At 45.3% G+C, this 18995-nt stretch overlaps 1 protein-coding gene across 1 annotated transcript in view; it reads right to left on the bottom strand.

The window, feature by feature from the left end:
- Window positions 1-18995, bottom strand: part of MAN1C1 (mannosidase alpha class 1C member 1) — a 218617-nt gene that overhangs the window by 56868 nt on the left and 142754 nt on the right. The window contains 1 exon segment of the mRNA XM_074305793.1: window positions 595-710. Coding sequence (XP_074161894.1) covers window positions 595-710 — 116 coding nt within the window.

Below are 18995 nucleotides of genomic sequence, written 5' to 3' on the forward strand. Positions count from 1 at the left end.
TTTCATTCTTCACTCACATGGCCCTGATCAATCATGTCTTTTAGGCTCAGTTGTCTGCCCCGTAGGAGAGAGATGGGCCCCTAGAAGTCCTTCTACCTTCTAAAGTTCTTTCCAGTTTTTCCAAAGTCTCTTCCAGTACAAATGTCCTAAGATATTTTTTAGCTCTGACATTCTATGTTCTAAAGCCCTCCATTTCTGACATTCTTAGTTCTAAAGTCCTTTCTACTTCTGTCTATAGTCTAAAGTCCTCTCCAGCTCTGACATCCCATGTCCAAAGAACCTTCCTAGTACTGGCATTTTGTGTTCTAGCATCCTTCCTACTACTCACACTCTTGGTCCTAAGGTCCTTTCTAGTTCTAACATTCTGGGTCCTTAAGCCCATTCCAGATCTGACTAGGAGTTTCCCAGCTCTGACATTCCATGTTCTAATATCCCTCCCAGTTCTGATAGTCTCTGTTATAGGGTCTTTCTAATATGTGTTCCCTGCTCTGACGTTTCTGCTTTAAGGCCCCTCCCAGCCATGATATTCTAGGTTCCAACATTCTCTGTCCTAGGGCCCCTTCAAGCTTTGACATACAAGGTTCTACAACTCACCACATCCAAGTCGAAGCTCTTCTCCACCCAGTTTTTGGCCTCTTGAAACTCATCCTCCAGCTCCATGATATACAGAGTGTCTAAGGCATCAATGATTGTGGCCCCACCAAGACCTCCTGCAGGGACAAAGAAATAGCAACTTGACTACAGTTCATTCCCTTCCCCATCTCTCTTTGGGGAAAAAAATCCAAACATTTTTTTTCACCCTTAAAAAAGACAAGGGCAAAATTAAGCTTCTTGTAGCAGCTGGATTCTTTGAAAGACGGATTCAAAGAGCCAGGGTGTCACCTGGAACTCTTCCGAACTTTGCCCTGTTGAGACGGTACAAGAGGGAATTTACTTAGGGCACTTTAGTGGACAGAGGCAGGTTCATAAGCTCCCATGATATCTCTGGACCTCTCTGCCTCCTCTATTCAAGAACATGTATTTATTAAGCACCTGCCATGTGTCAAAAATCTGTGTTTAGTGGTAAGAAAATGTAAAAGAATATAATTCCTGTCCTCAAGGAGCTTACAATTTAATATTAATTTTATTATTTTTAAATATTTTTAACATTTAATGATATTTAATAAAATATTTAACATTTTATTATTTATAATTTTATTATATTGTATAATATTAATTTAATATTAATATGAAATATGAAATAATATAAGCATCATATAATAAGTACCAAAAGTACAGTATAAGTACAATAGAAAGTTGCATGGGATAGAGCCAAGGGAGAAGTACAGATGAAATGTTCTAGGAGATGGAAGAGAGAACATTAACATTCAATTATTAGGGCACAACAGGAGGAAGGAAAGGATCAGGGTTGTTTATATGGAAATGATGGCAACTGAGTTGGATTAAGAAGGATTATAATTAGGTACATACCAAGATCCTAGAATGCCCCACGTTGCGCAGTGGAACTAGACAAAAAGGGTAGCACAATGTATACAGCAGGGGGTTAATTTGCAGCATAAATAATTGGTACAAAAAAGGAGGAAAAGTTTTGTGTAAGTTGGCATCCCCTCAATGGAAAAGAGATGAAGGCTTCTACATTGTTTCCAAGGATTGGACTAAGACCACAGAGTTCTCATTTCTAGAACAGATTTACAAAATTCACAACTACCTTGACTTTAGTTTTCCTCACTACCTTTCTGTGAGGGTACAGCTGTGAGGGCTGTGAGGGCCTTCGCTACCCAGAGTCCTGCAATAAAGATGCACTTTCATGGTGGAGGAAGCCTAGAATAGGATGCAGAGTGGAGGAGTGGGCAGCATGAAGAAACTGGCAGCACCCCAGACTCTCCTGAGTCAAGCCTTCCCCTCGTGGCTTCATTATTTCTTTTTTGGAGTGAATTCCCAGAATATTAATTATTCCCATTCTTAAAACGTCAGTATGAAAACACATCCAAAAAATTCAAATAGAAATGACTTTGGGGCTTTAAGACTATCTATCCTTATGCATTATCCATACTGTAGCTGACCTTTATAGGTACTAAAAGCCCTTCACCCCCAGAATAGCTCCTTCCAGATTTCCTTCCCCTCCATCATCTCCTTTACATCTCCCTCTGCCAATCCATCAACCACATCAGAGACCATGTCCTGGAGGAGCACCCAACCTGGAGAGCCATCATCCTGATGGGTGGCTTCCTTTTCTGGCCTCCTCCCCCCAGTTCTGGAACCATAAGCTACAATCTAGCCAACTCTGCCATTATTCTTGCATGAGGTGCCCCCATCCATTCATCGTCCTGTAGCTTTAAGGACTAAAGTGCCCCTCCCTAGTATCACTCCCATGACCATGAGGTCAGGGAGAGCCACAAAGATTTAAATGACTCAAAAACAACATAACAAGTTGAAGATGTAATTGAACTTTTTTTGTGAAAGAACTAAAACCAATGGGTTCAAGTTAGAAGGAGTCAAAGATACGCCAACTAGAATGGTCCCCCAGTGAAACTTGGGAAGGGAAACTTGGGAAGGGAGGAAGTGACCTCCCCATCCTGGTGGGTATCCAGGCAGTAACTGGATGGCCACTTGGGGATTTTGCAGAAAGAATTCTTGCTTCAGGAAGGCATTGGACTGGATGACCTCTAACATTCCAAGATCTGAATCAGTGCATTAAAGTATCGTATTTAATTCTCCTTGAAACAAAGATACTATTCTACCCTTTCGAAGCTGGGGAAGATGAGGTTTAGGAATGTTCAATGGCATGAAGAGGTCAAAAATGAGTTAGCCCTGGATCTGTGCATCATTCAAGCCTCCTGCCTCTGCTAAAACAGAAGTGAGTATTTTTACCTCTCTGGGTCTCAGTTTCCTTATCTGAAAAAGGAGAAAAATTCTCCTTCAGCATCCCTGCTACCTGATTATTCAGCCTTTCCTTTTCTGATTTCCAGCAATAAAGAAATCACAGGTATTTAGAATCAATTTCTTAAATAAATTCAGTTGCTCTATATTTGGTTCAGACCCTTGTTCACCTCCTACCCATAATGAAACAGCCTCATAATTGGTCTCTGCTTCTAGTCCCTCCCCTCTCTACTCCATTTTTTGTTAACACAGCTGGTGAAAATGCAAAGGATCTATGACTTCCTCACTGTGGGAACATCCTTTACAGGATTTCCATCTATCCATGAATTAGTATATAAGTCCTAGAAGTTTCCTAAGACCTACAGGTTAATAATTAGTCTCATGTCACACAGGAGCCAATGTTTCTAGTGTTCCTGATCTGCACCTTGCCCTGATGGCTCAGGAGGAAAGAGAGAGAGCTGGTGACTTGGAGTCTCCCCTCACTTAAATCCAATGGCCTCACCTTCCCAATGCCATGGTCCTCTTTGAGAATGAAAGACAAAGAACAATCTGCAAAATAATCCTTCTAATATATATATATATATATATATATATATATATATATATATCCAACCATCTCACCAACCCCTCCCTCACTCAAAAACTTGCAGTGGCTCCCTTTCATTTCTAGATAAAAACACAAATTATAAATTAGGCTAGCATTTAAGATCTTCCACAGTCAGGCTTGACTGATTAAGTGGGTAAAGGAATAAATGGAAGAATGAATGCTTATTCCAAAGTAGAATGAGTCTCGCCGCTAGTTTTGGTACCTTGTTTGATGTCCATATGGAATTTAAAAAAATATGATGCCTTGGATTGCCCTTGGATGCCATAAGGGCTCAGGGAACAGAGTCTTGTGTCTCATTAAAGAAAATCAGCAGAAGTTGAGCCTCTAGGGCTGTGCCAGACCCCGAGCTCTTGTCCTGATGGTGACCTAGGAATGGAGTGAAATCAGCAGGCAGTGCCTTCTGTGACATTTTCCCTTCTAGACAGCCCAAGCAATGGATCTCTCTGTGACTCAGAGTGGAAGAGAGCCTGATAGATTAGTTGGCAATACTTCCCCTCTCATTCTCATGTTCCTAGTCATTCTCTTGGTTGAGCTCATAACATCTTGGTGGGACGTGGTCCAGGTATGCACTTAGAAATCCTTTCACTTGAGTCCAAAGGTTATCCAAGGAGGCACATTAGGCACGAGAAACCCAGAAAGTGTCTTACTTAAATTCAACTGGATTTTGTTTTCTGACTGCCCCAGAAAGCAGGTTCACCATTTTGTTTTGGAAGTTTAAATAGGGTATGATATACTGAGAGATCTGGAGGGAGATCAAGCAGTTAGAAAAGACCTGGGCTCTATAAATGACCTTGCCACAAATTCATCTGCTTTGGGAGGGGGAGACATAGAGAGACGAGACAGAGAGACAAAGTGAGAAAGAGACAGAGAGAGAGAGAGAATTTGTGTATGTAAAGGATTGAAATAGATGGATTGTAAAATCCTTTTAAGATTTAATATTCCATGTTCTAAACATCTTCCTAGAACTGACATTCTAGGTTCTAAAATCCATTTCAGTTAGGAAATTTTGTGTTTTAAAGTCTCTTTTAAATCTGATATTTTGGGTTCTAAGGCCCTTTCAAGATTTGACATTCTGGATTTTTATTTCCACTTAATAGTATTTTATTTTTTCCTGTCACATATTAATTTTTAACATTTACTTTTATAAGATGTTGATTTCCATTTTTTCCCCTTTCCTCCCTCCTCACCACCCTTTCCAAGATGGCAAGCAATCAGATGTATATTATACAGGTATAACCTCATTAAATATATTTCCAAAATGACTGAACAACCAAAAGAATTAATAGAAAGCCATTGGAGTTTATAGAGTAGGGGAAATGATTTGCAGGATGATATGACTGTGAGGTCCCTTTCAAGCTCAAAATCTATGATTCTGTGAAAGCACTTGTGATTGAAAAAAGGCCAGCACCATATAATCTTCCTTTTAGAAATGGGGAAACTGAAGCTCCAAGAGGTGAAATCCTTACACTCATTGCTTCTTTTTCCTTTCTTCCCCCTTCCTTCCTACTTTCTTTAAACCAAACCTGATCTTTCTAAGGCCACCAAAGACTTCAATCCAAAATCCTGTAGCTCTTCCCTCAGCCTTCATTTTTTTCCTCCTCACTTTTCTACGCCTCAGCATCTAAGTAGAGCAGCAGACAGAACATTGAGTCTGGAGTTAGGAAGACCTGAATATAAATCTAGATTTAGACACTTATCTCTCTTTTTCTCAGTTTCAAGTGCAAAAAGGGAATTATAAGAGCACTTATTGCTTCAGGCAGTTGTAAGAATGGAAGTCAGGATTTTCTTGGGGAGAAGAGGGGTCTTTATGTCCCCACACCTAGTACAATGCAAACTAATTTATTATTGTACTTTTGTACAATAATAAAGGGTTTATTATATTACAGGCATTGTGATAAAACACTGATAGGGAAATGAGGGAAAAAACAAAGGCAAAAAATCAGTTTTCAAAATCCATTTTCCAGGAACTCACCTTCTAATTTGCCAATTATTAGGGACACACAAGATATATACAGAGTGCATCTGGTTGTTTCAAAGGGATTCTCAAAAAAAAAAAAAAAAAAAAAAAAAAAAAGGCTGGAAGGTCCTAGAAAGGCAAAAGTAGAATCTTGAAGGAGAACGGAAATGAGGAGAGACAATAATACAGAGCAGTGAGTAGGGTTGGAATGGCAGATTGAGAGAGGATAAACTAAGGACTTCCACTAAGGCAAAATGGCTGGACAGGTTTCATGGGAGGAAGACGAGATGTCAGCTAGATTGGATGGGAACTTGTTGACCCAGAAAGAGTGCTGGCTCTTCAGGACAAATTTAAGACATCTTAGAAGAAGAATTCTGTGGTATACAAATGTTCATTTATTTTTCATCATTTTAATTTTTTAATTGTAAATGTAATTTTTAATTTTCTCTCCCTCTTATTTCTCCTATATTCTCCCCCACTGAATAACATCAAAAAAGAAAAAAACCTGATATAGATATAGATTTAGATATAGATACACACACATACAAACATACATAATCATTGGCCAGTCCAAAAAATGTATGTCACGTTCTGCATTTTATGCAGAACCTCTTTGTCAATAGGTGGGCAATGTGCTTCATCTTTGGCCTTCTGGTACCATGATTTATTGTTTCATTGATACAGTTTCAAGTCTCTCAGAATTGTAATGTAGTTAGTGTATAATTGTTTTCTCCTGGTACTGCTAGATCTAAGGAAATATATGACTTTTTCAGGATAGCTCCAAATTATCTTCCAGGATGGCTGGACCACCCCCATTTCCACCAATAATGTATTGATGTTGCTATTTTCCCATAGCCCCTCCAACATTTGTCATTTTCCTATTATGTTATCTTTGTCAATCTGATAAAGTGCAATCTCAGAATTCCTATCATTTGCATTGCTCTGATTATTTAGAGCACTTTGAAAATATGGTTGTTGATAGCTTGATTTTTTCCTTCAAAAACTCCCCCTTCATATTCTTTGATTATTTTTCTATTAAGGAATGGCTCAATTGCTTTCATATCATGAAAAACATGCCGTAAAGATTTTTCCCCAGTTACTTGTTTGTTTCACTTCTAATTTTAACTGCATTAGTTTTGTTTTGGGGAAAAACTTTTAAATTTTAATCAATATCGTCTCCTTTATTTTCTATGATCCTTTTTCTCTTTTGTCTGGTCTTGAGCTCTTCCTGTATCCAGCCATGAAATTTCTTCTTCATTCTTCTAAATTACTTATGATGTCACTTATTTATGCTAAATCATATCTCCATTTGGATTTTGTCTTGATATGAACTTATGAAATGTTAGTCTAGACTTAATTTCTGAATGATGCTTTCCAGTTTTCCTAGCAGTTTTTGTTGACTAATGAGACTTTACATCAGTAACTGGGGTCTTTGGGTTAATTGAACACAAGCTACTATGTTTGTTTACTTATGTACATTGTGTACCTAATCTGTTCCACTGATCAACTTCCCTATTTTCTAACTGGTACCAAATTGTTTTGATGATTACTACTTTGTGGTATAGATCTGGTACCTCATTATTCTTAAGCACTATTAAAAGCATCAATAAAATCCTTAAAACCTAAGGAAAGGAGTTCTACACACTCCTTTACCTCCACTGACAAACGATATAAGGGCTTCTGAAGGTTAAAATGTATAAAAACCATGGTCCATGGCCTGTGATCTTTTTGAGAGGTGGGAAGTTTATTGATTGGGAAAAGATGGGAACAATTGATTGGTTAAGCAAATAAACTAATTATCTGAAGTTGGGAACTTTAAATAGTGGAACAGATCTCAGCAATTGGCTAGTCCAGTGGTGAAGAATTCCAATTCAAAAACTGGAGCTAGAGTCCTTAGAGAGAAACTTTCTCTTGGGAAGAAAGAGCTGCATTCTGTCTCTGTCTGTCTGTCTGTCTCCCTTCTTCCTACTTCCCTCTCCTATTTCACATCCATTGGTCACATCATTTAGAAAGACTGGTCTAGAGGCAGACAATATATTCAGCTGGTACTGAAGAGATGGGACAGGAAAGAGCTAATTCCTCCAGAAAGGAGCTGACAAATAAATAAAGACTCCTCTATGGGAGAAAGCATTTCTGGTACCAACAGTTGTGAGCGATTCTTTGCCATATCCATTTAAAGGACCGCCATCCTCTTAAGATTGAGCTCACTTTTCCCATAGACTTTGTGTGTATTTCTGTGTGTGAAAGAGCAAATTCCAGACTTTGAGCAGAAATGTTTTTGTAATTACTGTTCTTGCTATTTTGGCTTAGGAAATTCCTCTATTGTAAGCTAACTGAAGCTATTTGCCACTGGTTGTCCACTAGCAGGATTTGTGGGCTACAGTAAGTAGGAATAGTTGCCCCACAAGGTTACCCCTAGTACCCTGAAAGTGGTAGTCACTGGTCCTAAAGTACTTAATCTGTGAATCTGAGTCCAACAAAACCAAAATCCAAAAACTACATTAACATTCTGTGGTATTCTAAAAGTAGAGGTATTTAGGTAGAAGTAGATAAGGTTTGGTCATCAGTCAAAAGCATTTATTAAACACCTACTGTCTGCCAGATATAGATCCTCAGACCTGAGGATAGAAAAAAAAAAAAAGGCAAAAGACAGTCAGACCTGCTCTCTTGAAGTTTACGGGCTAACGAGAGAGACAATATGCAAACAACTACATACCAAAAAAAAATACATATAGGATAAACTTGAGATGATCAAAAGAGGGAAAGCATTAAAATTAAGTTAGATTGGGAAAGCCTTCCTTGAAAAGGTGGGATTTTAGCTGAGATTTAAAGAAAGCAGGGAAATTAGGACCTGAAAATGAGGAAGGAGAGAATCCCAGGCAAAAAGAACAGAGGTCATGGTCTCCAATTCTGAGTCCAGCATTGTCCAGTAAACTAAAAGAAGGTAGAAAAGCAGAGCAAAAGAAGTTCAGATCACAAGTACGACCAGAACCCTGCAGATTCCCTTCCCAGCTGGGGGCTTATTAACTCAGACCCTTCCACTCCCAACCCACCTTGAGATGTCAATCACTGACATTGGGAGGCAGGGGAGAGAAAAAAGAAATGAGGAAGACATGGAGGAGAAAAATAGATAGGAATCATTCATTTCCCATTCCGCTACTGCTTAAAGGTTCTTAAATGTCTTTCCAATAACCCGGGGAGCTTTTGTGCCAAGATGACTGTACCAACTGTTTAAATGGAGGAACTCGTCCTTACATCTCCTGGTCCAGCAGTTTTAAAGCCTTCCAGCCCCCTCCAATGCCTCCCTCCTCAGTAACCCTTACATTAATCATCTCTGCATTGTCCCTCCCTCCATTTAAATTGTTCCAGGGGCTTATCTTCCACTCTCCTAAGTTCTCTTTGAGCCAGAGACTAGATCACCACCCAATTACAACTTAAAAGACACTTTAAAATCACCTGTTAACACCTAAGGAAAGAATCTGGTAATAACAGTAAAGAGTTTTGAAATATGCATCTGGATCAATTCTGATGGATGTGATTCTTCAACAGAGAGGAGACTCAGGCCAATTCCAATAGACTTGTGATGGAGAGAGGATTATGGGGACTGAATGTGGACCACAACATAGCACATTTTTTGGTTGGGTTTTTTTTTTGGTTGTTTTTTGTTTTCTTTCTTATTTTTTCCCTTTTTGATCTGATTTTTCTTGTGCAGCCTGATAAATGTAGAAACATATATGGAAGAATTGCACATGTTTAACATATATTGGATTACTTGCCATCTAGGAGAGGGGTGGGAAGAAGGGAGGGAGAAAAAAATAAAACAGAAAAGAAAAAAGCAATATGCATATGATCTCACAAGATGGTAAGAAGGAGGGATAGTTGGGGGAGTTTTTGGAAGTTTATAGAAGTATTGTGTCCAGTGGAGTAGGTGGTGGATGGTAGGAGAAGGGGCAGAAGTTTATAGAAGGAATATTACATCCAGTGCTGGGACCATTTGGGGAAGAACATTGACAAACCAAAAAGCATCTTCAGAGGAGTGACCAGGAGGGTGAAGTTGATGAAGTGCCTCAAGATCATACCATGTGAGGATTTGCTAAAGGAACTGGGACTAGTTGGCCAATAGAAGAGAAGAATGAGAGCGATATGATAGATTACACACATTCTTGGCCAGAATTAGGCCGAGCAGTAGATAAAATACAGACTTAAAATCTGGAAGATCTGAGTTCAGATCCTCCTATCTTAAGAGTCTTAGTAGCTGTGTGACCCTGGGCAAGACATTTTAATCTGCTTGCCTCCGTTTTCTTGTCTATAAAATGGGAACTATTATAGCTTCTTTTTAATAATTAATAAGTCCTTATTAGGATTAATATCTCCTTGGAATGTTGTAAGGTTCAAAGGAGGGAGGGAGAGGAGGGAGAGACAGGGAGACAGAGAAGGAGGGATGGAGTAAAGGAGAAAGAGATATGGAGGAAAGAACAGAGACAGACAAATAGATAGACTTAGAACTCAGAGGAAAGAAACTAGCATTAAGGGGGACCAGGAAAGGCTTCATGCAGGTGGGATTTTAGCTGAGACTTAAAGGAAGACAGGAGGTGAAGTTGAGGAGCGAGAGCATTCCAGGCAAAGGGACAGTCAGAGAAAATGCCCTGAGTCAGGGGATGGAGTATCCTATGCAAAGAATAGGAGTAAGGACAGTGTCATTAGACTGGAGAATACATGTGGGGTAGTAGGTGAGATAAGACTAGAAAAGTGGGAAGGAGGCCACAGTAGGAAGGGTTTTAAACCCCAGTCAGAGGAGTTTTGTATTTGGTTCTGGAGGGGATGGGGAGTCCCTGGAGATTACTGAGTGTGTTTGGGAGGGAGGGTGATATGGTCCAATCTGTGCTTTGGGGAGATTCCTTTAGTGGCTGAAGGGAGGCTGAATTGGAGCGGGGAGGACTTGAGGCAGTCAGCCCCACCAACAGTTACTGCAATAGTCCAGACATGATGTGATGGAGGTCTACCTAGAATGGCAGCCCTAGTGACAGAGAGAAAGGGACGGATTCGAGACTGCCAAAATGGAATCGGCAGGCGTTGGCAATGGATTGATATGGCGGTCAGTAAGACAGTGAGGAGTTGGCTGAGGAAGCCGCCTAACTTGTGGGTCTGAGGAGCTGGGAAGATAGTAGCGCCCTTAAGGGAAGCTGGGATAGCGATGTGATAAGTAATTGGGTTGACAAACTCAAGACCATCCTGGAAACGAAGGCAACATCTTGTGGGTGCCTCAGAAACTCTTGTGCCTTCCCCCTGAAGAGATGGGGGGCCTGCTCTGAGCTGCCCCCCCTTTTCTGGGGTCAGAATAGGGGAACTGGATTTCTAAATTGGACTCAACCACATTCAACAAGCATCAGAGCGCTCCTTAAACAGCAGATGCATCCTTGCTGGGGTTAATCGGTTCCATTAAAACACGTTAGATGAAAAAATATTAGAGGATGCACTTGGGTCCATAGGAGCTATATCACAAACGTAAGAGATGGTCCCAGATGGCCAAAATTCAGCCTGTAAAACCTTCAATTAGGTCTTGACCCGAGACAATAAAGTTTTAAAGGTAATATAGACCCCAATAATTTCTCCATCCCTAGCCCCTCAAGACAGATTGGGAAAAGGAAGAGGGAAGAAGGAGCAAGCGTTTATTAAATACCTACTTTGTTCCACATACCGTGCTAAGTGCTTTACAAAAATAGTCTTATTTGACTCTCACAGAAACCCATTTTACACTTGAGGAAACTGAGGCAGATAGAAGTACATGGAATTGCCTAATTTCACAGCTAGTAAGCATCTGCAGCTAGATTTGAATTCAGGTGTTCCTGCGACTCCCCATTTAGTTACCAAGAAGATGCAAGTTCAAATCCCACTTCAGCCTCATTTTTAGCTTTGTGATCCTGGGCAAATCACTTAAATGTCTGCCTCACTTTCCTCACCTGTAAAGTGGGAATAATGGCAATACCTCCCTTTTAAGTGAGATCGTTGTGAGGATGAAATGAGATACTAAAATGCAAAGAGCTCTGCAAATCCCCAAATGCTATAGAAATGTTATCTATAATTATCATTATTGCTCTAATGAGTCATTTCCTTCTTCTTGGCACAGTACCGTGAATGCCAAGGATGCATCGGGGTGGGTGGGGCAGGGCACTGGGAGAAGCCGCTCATGGCCACTAATAACCACCAGGCTGGTCTGGCCGGTGACGAGCGTGGGGCTGGCACACGCTATAGCTATGTGCCCGACACTGCTCGGGATGCAGGATGAGGCGACAAGACCCATCTCCCAGGAAACCTCCGAGCCGGCAAGTGCCGTGGAGAAGGCTGCCATGTGGCCCTAGCTGGGTGCTGCTGGCTGGGGGCTCTCCAGCAGTGCCCTCCTTAGCAGGAGCCTGAGGGGTGCAGAGCTGCCCTCGCTGTGCCATGGGCTCCTGCGGACAGACTAAGGCAGATGCCCGCTGGGGCATGGGGCTCCAAGGGCAGCTCAGCTATCTGCCCGCTGCCCTCGCCCCTGCCCACAAATCCCCAGCAAGCCAGTGACCCAGCCTAAGCACGCCGGGGTCGGGCATCCCTCTCAGTACCAGACGCCACTGCAACAAACAGCTCCTGACAACACTGAATTATTAAGCCCCAGCTGGCATATTTGCCAGGTAGCCAGAATGTCAAACAGCCCTCATTTAGCTTCAACATTAGCATATTCACGGCTGTCCCAAGACAGGGAGGGAATGGAGAGAGGCTTAGACTGGAGCCCAAAACCTGGAGGGGAACCCAGCGCTTGGCCCAGTGGTGGGAACAGAGTAGGAGCTTCATAAATGCTTTTTGACTGTTTGAATCCTTTAGCCTCCAGCCCTGAATAGTTACGTGCCTTCTCTGGCCATCAGATCTGTTTACAGAGAATTCTGCTCCTGGCAAACAAGACACGTTCCTGGGCCATAGATTTAGAGCTGGAAGGGGCTTTAGAAGCCATTGGACAAATCCTAAAGAAATATGGGCTCTTATTAAGTGCCTACTGTTTACAGAGAATTCTGCTCCTGGCAAACAAGACACATTCCTGGGCCACAGATTTAGAGCTGGAAGGGGCTTTAGAAGCCATTGGACAAATCCTAAAGAAATATGGGCTCTTATTAAGTGCCTACTGTTTACAGAGAATTCTGCTCTTGGTAAACAAGACACGTTCCTGGATCACAGATTTAGAGCTGGAAGGGGCTTTAGAAGCCATTGGACAAATCCTAAAGAAACATGGGCTCTTATTAAGTGCCTACTGTTTATAGAGAACTGTGCTCTTGACAAAAAAAGACAGGGCAGGACACATTCCTAAGATCATGGATTTATAGCTAGAAGGAGCTTTAGAAGCTCCTGAGTCCAACCCCCTCCCTTGGTTTTTTTTTTTCTTTTTTTTCTTTTAGAGGGTTCAGTGATTTGCCTGGAGTCACATAGCTAGTAAGTGTCTGAATCTGGATTTGAACTCAGTTCCTTCTGCCTCCAGTCTCCTGTTAATGCCCTTATTTAAAAGAAAAGGAAACTGACTTTCCTAGAATCACATAGCTACTAATTCTCAGAGGGATAACTCAAACTCCCATCTTTGTGACTCCCTTCCAGTGTTCTAGCTCCTTCAGTCCTGCCTGTCTTCAAGGAACTTACATTCTTGAAGGAGGACACAGCACACACAAAGTCGCTATAAAAAAGTGTTAGAATAAGAATAGCTGGCATTTAGATACCACTTTAAGACTTACAACATTTTATAGACATTATCTCCTTCAAGCCTCATAGCAATTCTGCGAGAAAAATAGTATTATTATCCCCATTATACAGGTGAGAAAACCGAGGCTCAGGGAAGCCATAGGGTTCAATCAGAACATGGTAAGCAAATAAAGGAGACACAAATTATGGATCGACACAGGAAAAAAAAAACTGAGAGGTAAAAGCCAGAGATGGCTTCCAGAAGGACTTAATTAGCACTGGAACTGGACCTTGAAGAACCAACAAAAGTGGGCCAATTGGAACTAGGGGGGTGAGGAGGAGGGAGGGTGGGTCAAAGTGTCTCAGAGTCAGAGTGGCCTTTAAGCCCTGTGGCCCAACACAAGGCACGGGAAATAGCTCAGGATGCTTGGGCTGGGGCATAGAACCCTTCAGGGGAGCAGCCGGGGAGAATGCCAGAATGCAGATGGCTTTGAAGGCCCAGCTAAGGCGGCCGCTCTTCATGGAGAGCTGGGTGCTGACAGAAGAGTGCCCGTCGTCCCTTGGCACATCTTTGCCTCAGATGGACTTGAGAGTCTCCCCTCCCCCATTGTTCCCCTGCTCCCCTTGACCAGGAAAAAGAATAACCTTCCAGCAGGTAGTTTTTATCCACCCCAGTGCCTCAGGGAATTGATGATGCTGCCAGAGTTTCTGTGACCAATCCTCTTAGCAAAGGGAAACCCGCCAGGCTGAGCAACATGGCCTCCAGAAAAACACTTTGGGGGGGGGGAATGCCTGGGGGAGGCGCTTGTGACTGCAGAATTCCCAGAGCCCCTCCTGACGGCTTTGTTTAATTCCGGGAGGTGAACCACAAAGTGCCCTCTGCTGCCCAGGCCAGTCTTGGGTCCCTCTCCAGAGCTGGGTCAGGGACACATTTGCCACAGGGCAACAACGGAAATGATCCAAGAAAGTGAATTTTTGAAAATCACCCAGCCTTCCACAGCAGGGATTTCTGGCCATTGATCATTCTTTGAGAGACACAAAAGCCTGGACAGATGAGACACAGTCATTCCATGTGGCTCAGAATTTCTCTGCCGTGGCGAAGGGGAAGAAGACAGATCTGGCTCTGCGACTAATTAGTTTGAGCGACTTGGAATTTCCTCAGTTGGAAAATGAAACAGAGGACCTTTCCTGCTGAGGTTTGGGGTTCTAGAATTCTTTAATCTAACAGATTTAATCCCATAAGGCTCTTTTGCTCTAATAATATTGTATATTTGAAGTTCCCCAGCTCTCACATCCTGGGTTCTAAGAACCCTCCCAGCTCTGACCTCCTGGGTTCTAAGGGCCCTCCCAGCTCTGACCTCCTGGGTTCTAAGGGCCCTCCCAGCTCTGACATCCCGGGTTCTAAGGGCCCTCCCAGCTCTGACCTCCTGGGTTCTAAGGGCCCTCCCAGCTCTGACCTCCTGGGTTCTAAGGTCCCTCCCAGCCCTGACCTCCTGGGTTCTAAGGTCCCTCCCAGCTCTGACATCCCGGGTTCTAAGGGCCCTCCCAGCTCTGACCTCCTGGGTTCTAAGGTCCCTCCCAGCCCTGACCTCCTGGGTTCTAAGAACCCTCCCAGCTCTCACATCCTGGGTTCTAAGGGCCCTCCCAGCTCTGACCTCCTGGGTTCTAAGAACCCTCCCAGCTCTCACATCCTGGGTTCTAAGGGTCCTCCCAGCTCTGACATTCTGGGTTCTAAGGGCCCTCCCAGCTCTGACCTCCTGGGTTCTAAGGGCCCTCCCAGCTCTGACCTCCTGGGTTCTAAGGGCCCTCCCAGCTCTGACATCCTGGGTTCTATGGTCCCTCCCAGCCCTGACCTCCCGGGTTCTAAGGGCCCTCCCAGCTCTGACCTCCTGGGTTCTAAGGCCCCTCCGAGCTCTGACCTCCTGGGTTCTAAGGGCCCTCCCAGCTCTGACCTCCTGGGTTCTAAGGCCCCTCCGAGCTCTGACCTCCTGGGTTCTAAGGGCCCTCCCAGCTCTGACCTCCCGGGTTCTAAGGGCCCTCCCAGCTCTGACATCCTGGGTTCTAAGGCCCCTCCGAGCTCTGACCTCCCGGGTTCTAAGGGCCCTCCCAGCTCTGACCTCCCGGGTTCTAAGGCCCCTCCCAGCTCTGACCTCCCGGGTTCTAAGGCCCCTCCCAGCTCTGACCTCCCGGGTTCTAAGAGCCCTCCCAGCTCTGACCTCCCGGGTTCTAAGGGCCCTCCCAGCTCTGACCTCCCGGGTTCTAAGGGCCCTCCCAGCTCTGACCTCCCGGGTTCTAAGGGCCCTCCCAGCTCTGAACTCCTGGGTTCTAAGGGCCCTCCCAGTCCTGACCTCCCGGGTTCTAAGGGCCCTCCCAGCTCTGACCTCCCGGGTTCTAAGGGCCTCCCAGCTCTGACCTCCCGGGTTCTAAGGGCCCTCCCAGCTCTGACCTCCCAGGTTCTAAGGGCCCTCCCAGCTCTGACCTCCCGGGTTCTAAGGGCCTCCCAGCTCTGACCTCCCGGGTTCTAAGGGCCTCCCAGCTCTGACCTCCCGGGTTCTAAGGGCCTTCCCTGCTTTGACATCCTGTGCTTTAACACTATTGCCAATTCCAACAATCCCTATTCTGGCAGTCCATAGTTTTCATATTATCACACTTTCAATGGGCTGTTCCTGAAGCACATTTATTCTCTGGATTGAGTAAAACTGCTAGATTAAGGTCGAATGTGCAAGAGAGATAATGGTCATTGTATAAGAACTTCCAGGATCCTATGAGTAGATTATATAAAACATTTCGGGGGGGGGGGGGTTAGGAGGCTCCGCAAGGAGAGTTGGGACAAGAGCTCGGTAGAAGGCCGGCCAGGTGGAACGCTAAGCGGGACGTACACTGATGTTCCATGGACTCTCCAAGCTCTGCTGGCAATCACAGCAGGGGCTGCTCTCTGTGGACCAGAGAAGAAGCCTGAGCCTACGAGGGCCTGAAGGAGGCAGACGATATGTGGACAGGGGCCAAGCAGACCTGGAGTTCTGATGGCAGGAGGAACAATGGTTATGAGCAAGGAAAATGAAAAGAAACTGGAAAAGGCTTAGTCCCTCCCCAGGAAACCGAAGGAATTTCTGAGACAGCTGCACAGAGAGCCTGACTGGGGCAAGATCTGGCCCCGGGGGTGCCGTGTTCTGCCTGGACTATTCCAGCAGGTTCACTGCTGGATGGACATGTGTTCACTGCTGGATGGACATGTCCTGGTTTGGTAAATCCTGGGAGTCATCAGCTATGGCATCTTCATATTTTATCCCCCCAGTCTGCCCTGGGTTCACCAGGCTCTCAGTGCCCTGCCGTACCAGCTTGTTGACCAGTCGTCACCAAAAGCCCTCGTTTTGGAAACCAGTCCCAATTTCGTTTTTTCTGAGGCAATTAGAGTTAAGTGACTTGCCCAGGGTCACACAATTAGGAAGCGTTAAGTATGTGAGGTCGAATTTGAATTCAGATCCTCCTGACTTCAGGGCTGGGGCTCTGTCCACTGCGCCAACTAGCTGCCCCAAAATGCTCTATTTTTTTTTTCAGCCCCGATTTCTTAATTTAGCAGCAGCTATTGATGAGGGAGAACTTGCATCAAGTTCCTTCATGTGTCCTGCACATTCCTGAGTTCTAAACCTCCTTCTGGCTCTGCTAGTTCTAAGATCCCTTCCATCTCTGATATTTAAGATTTATTTTACATTAATCACAGCTAACATACACTGCCCTTTAAGACTTGTAACACGCTTCAAAAATACTCCCACATTTGATTCTTACAACAACCTTGGGAGATAACTTATTTTTATTCCCATTTTACAGATGAGGAAACTTAAGGCAGACAGGCTAAGCCCAAGATCACACTGCTAAGAAGTGGCTGAGGCCAGATTTGAATCTGACTTCATGTCCACTACTCTTTCCACCAGGTCACCCAGTGTGCTCCTACACTCTGGGTAGGAGCTCCCTTTCCTGACAGTCTCAGAGTCATTCTGGCTCGGACATTCAGTGCTCTAAGATCTCACTGAGTTCTGACCTTCCATGGTCTAAAACCCTCCCAACCCTAACCTAAGCTCCCCTGGGCTTCCTTCTCCAACTGGGGACTCTGGTTCACCATATCTAGTGTAAATCTTCCATCTAGACCCAGAAGCATTAAGTGGCTTGCCCAAAGTGATAAAACCAGGATTTGAATCCAGGTCCCCGGTGTACCTCCCTCATTTCTGAGCTGGGGAGGCTGTGACTTGTTCAGGGCTACAGTCAGTGGCCTTGACCGCCAGTCACCAAACTGTCCGGAAGTCCCTGGCTCCTCTCCCCGTGGTGGGTTCCAGAGGGCTGAAAGGAGAAATTCCAATGAGGGGCAGTATGGCGGAAAGGAGTTCTGGATGAGGAGTCAAAGGCCCCAGAATCCGGTCCCAAGTCTGCCATAAATCACCGCGGGACCTTAAGTGAGTCACCCTGCTCACCGGGGCCTTAGCCATTCTCATCTGGCAAGTAGGGCTGGACCTAGAACCTCCCTTCTAATAGTCTGCAATGATTGCACCTCTTCCTACCTCTCCCCTAGCCTTAATACCCACTCAGTGATGAGCTAAAAAAGGGCATCCAGGGTCACCTCTAGTCCTCCTGATCTGTAGCTGGCCACTGGACCCAGAGGACTCCAGAGGGAAAGTGAGGCAGGTGACCTTGCACAGCCCTCCCTCACTGAAATCCAACTCACCCCGTGTCATGGCCCTCTTAGAGAATGCAGAACCTCCCAGTATGTACCACCCTGCTTTCTGAAAGGAAGCCTGTGGCTAGATTCTGCACATCCTACAGCTGCCCTGGATGGATGGAGCTGCCTCAGAGAGGCTGACAGCCTCACATATCCCCTTTCTGACCTCTCAGGTAACTGAGACAGCCATGGACTTGATACGTCCAAGCATTGTAGGAGGAAGGAAAGAGCTGAATGTCAGAGCTGGAGGGCCCTTAGAACCCGGGAGGTCAGAGCCGGGAGGGCCCTTAGAACCCGGGAGGTCAGAGCTGGGAGGGCCTTAGAACCTGGGATGTCAGAGCTGGGAGGGCCTTAGAACCCAGGGGGTCAGAGCTGGGAGGGCCCTTAGAACTCAGGAGGTCAGAGCTGGGAGGGCCCTTAGAACCCGGGAGGTCAGAGCTGGGAGGGCCCTTAGAACCCGGGAGGTCAGAGCTGGGAGGGCCCTTAGAACCCGGGAGGTCAGAGCTGGGAGGGCCTTAGAACACAGCATGTCAGAGCTGGGAGGGCCCTTAGAACCCGGGAGTCAGAGCTGGGAGGGCCCTTAGAACCCAGGAGGTCAGAGCTGGGAGGGCCCTTAGAACCCGGGAGGTCAGAGCTGGGAGGGCCCTTAGAACCCAGGAGGTCAGAGCTGGGAGGGAGCTTAGAACCCGGGAGGTCAGAGCTGGGAGGGCCCTTAGAACCAGGAGGTCAGAGCCGGGAGGGCCCTTAGAACCCAGGAGGTCAGAGCCGGGAGGGCCCTTAGAACCCAGGAGGTCAGAGCCGGGAGGGCCCTTAGAACCCAGGAGGTCAGAGCCGGGAGGGCCCTTAGAACACAGGAGGTCAGAGCTGGGAGGGCCCTTAGAACCCGGGAGGTCAGAGCTGGGAGGGCCCTTAGAACCCGGGATGTCAGAGCTGGGAGGGCCCTTAGAACCCGGGAGGTCAGAGCTGGGAGGGCCCTTAGAACCCGGGAGGTCAGAGCTGGGAGGGCTCTTAGAACCCGGGATGTCAGAGCTGGGAGGGCTCTTAGAACCCGGGATGTCAGGGCTGGGAGGGCCTTAGAACCCGGGATGTCAGGGCTGGGAGGGCCCTTAGAACCCAGATTATTAGAGCCACGTTACTTTGGA

Source organism: Sminthopsis crassicaudata, chromosome 3, assembly GCF_048593235.1.
Source record: "Sminthopsis crassicaudata isolate SCR6 chromosome 3, ASM4859323v1, whole genome shotgun sequence".
Lineage (NCBI taxonomy): Eukaryota > Metazoa > Chordata > Mammalia > Dasyuromorphia > Dasyuridae > Sminthopsis > Sminthopsis crassicaudata.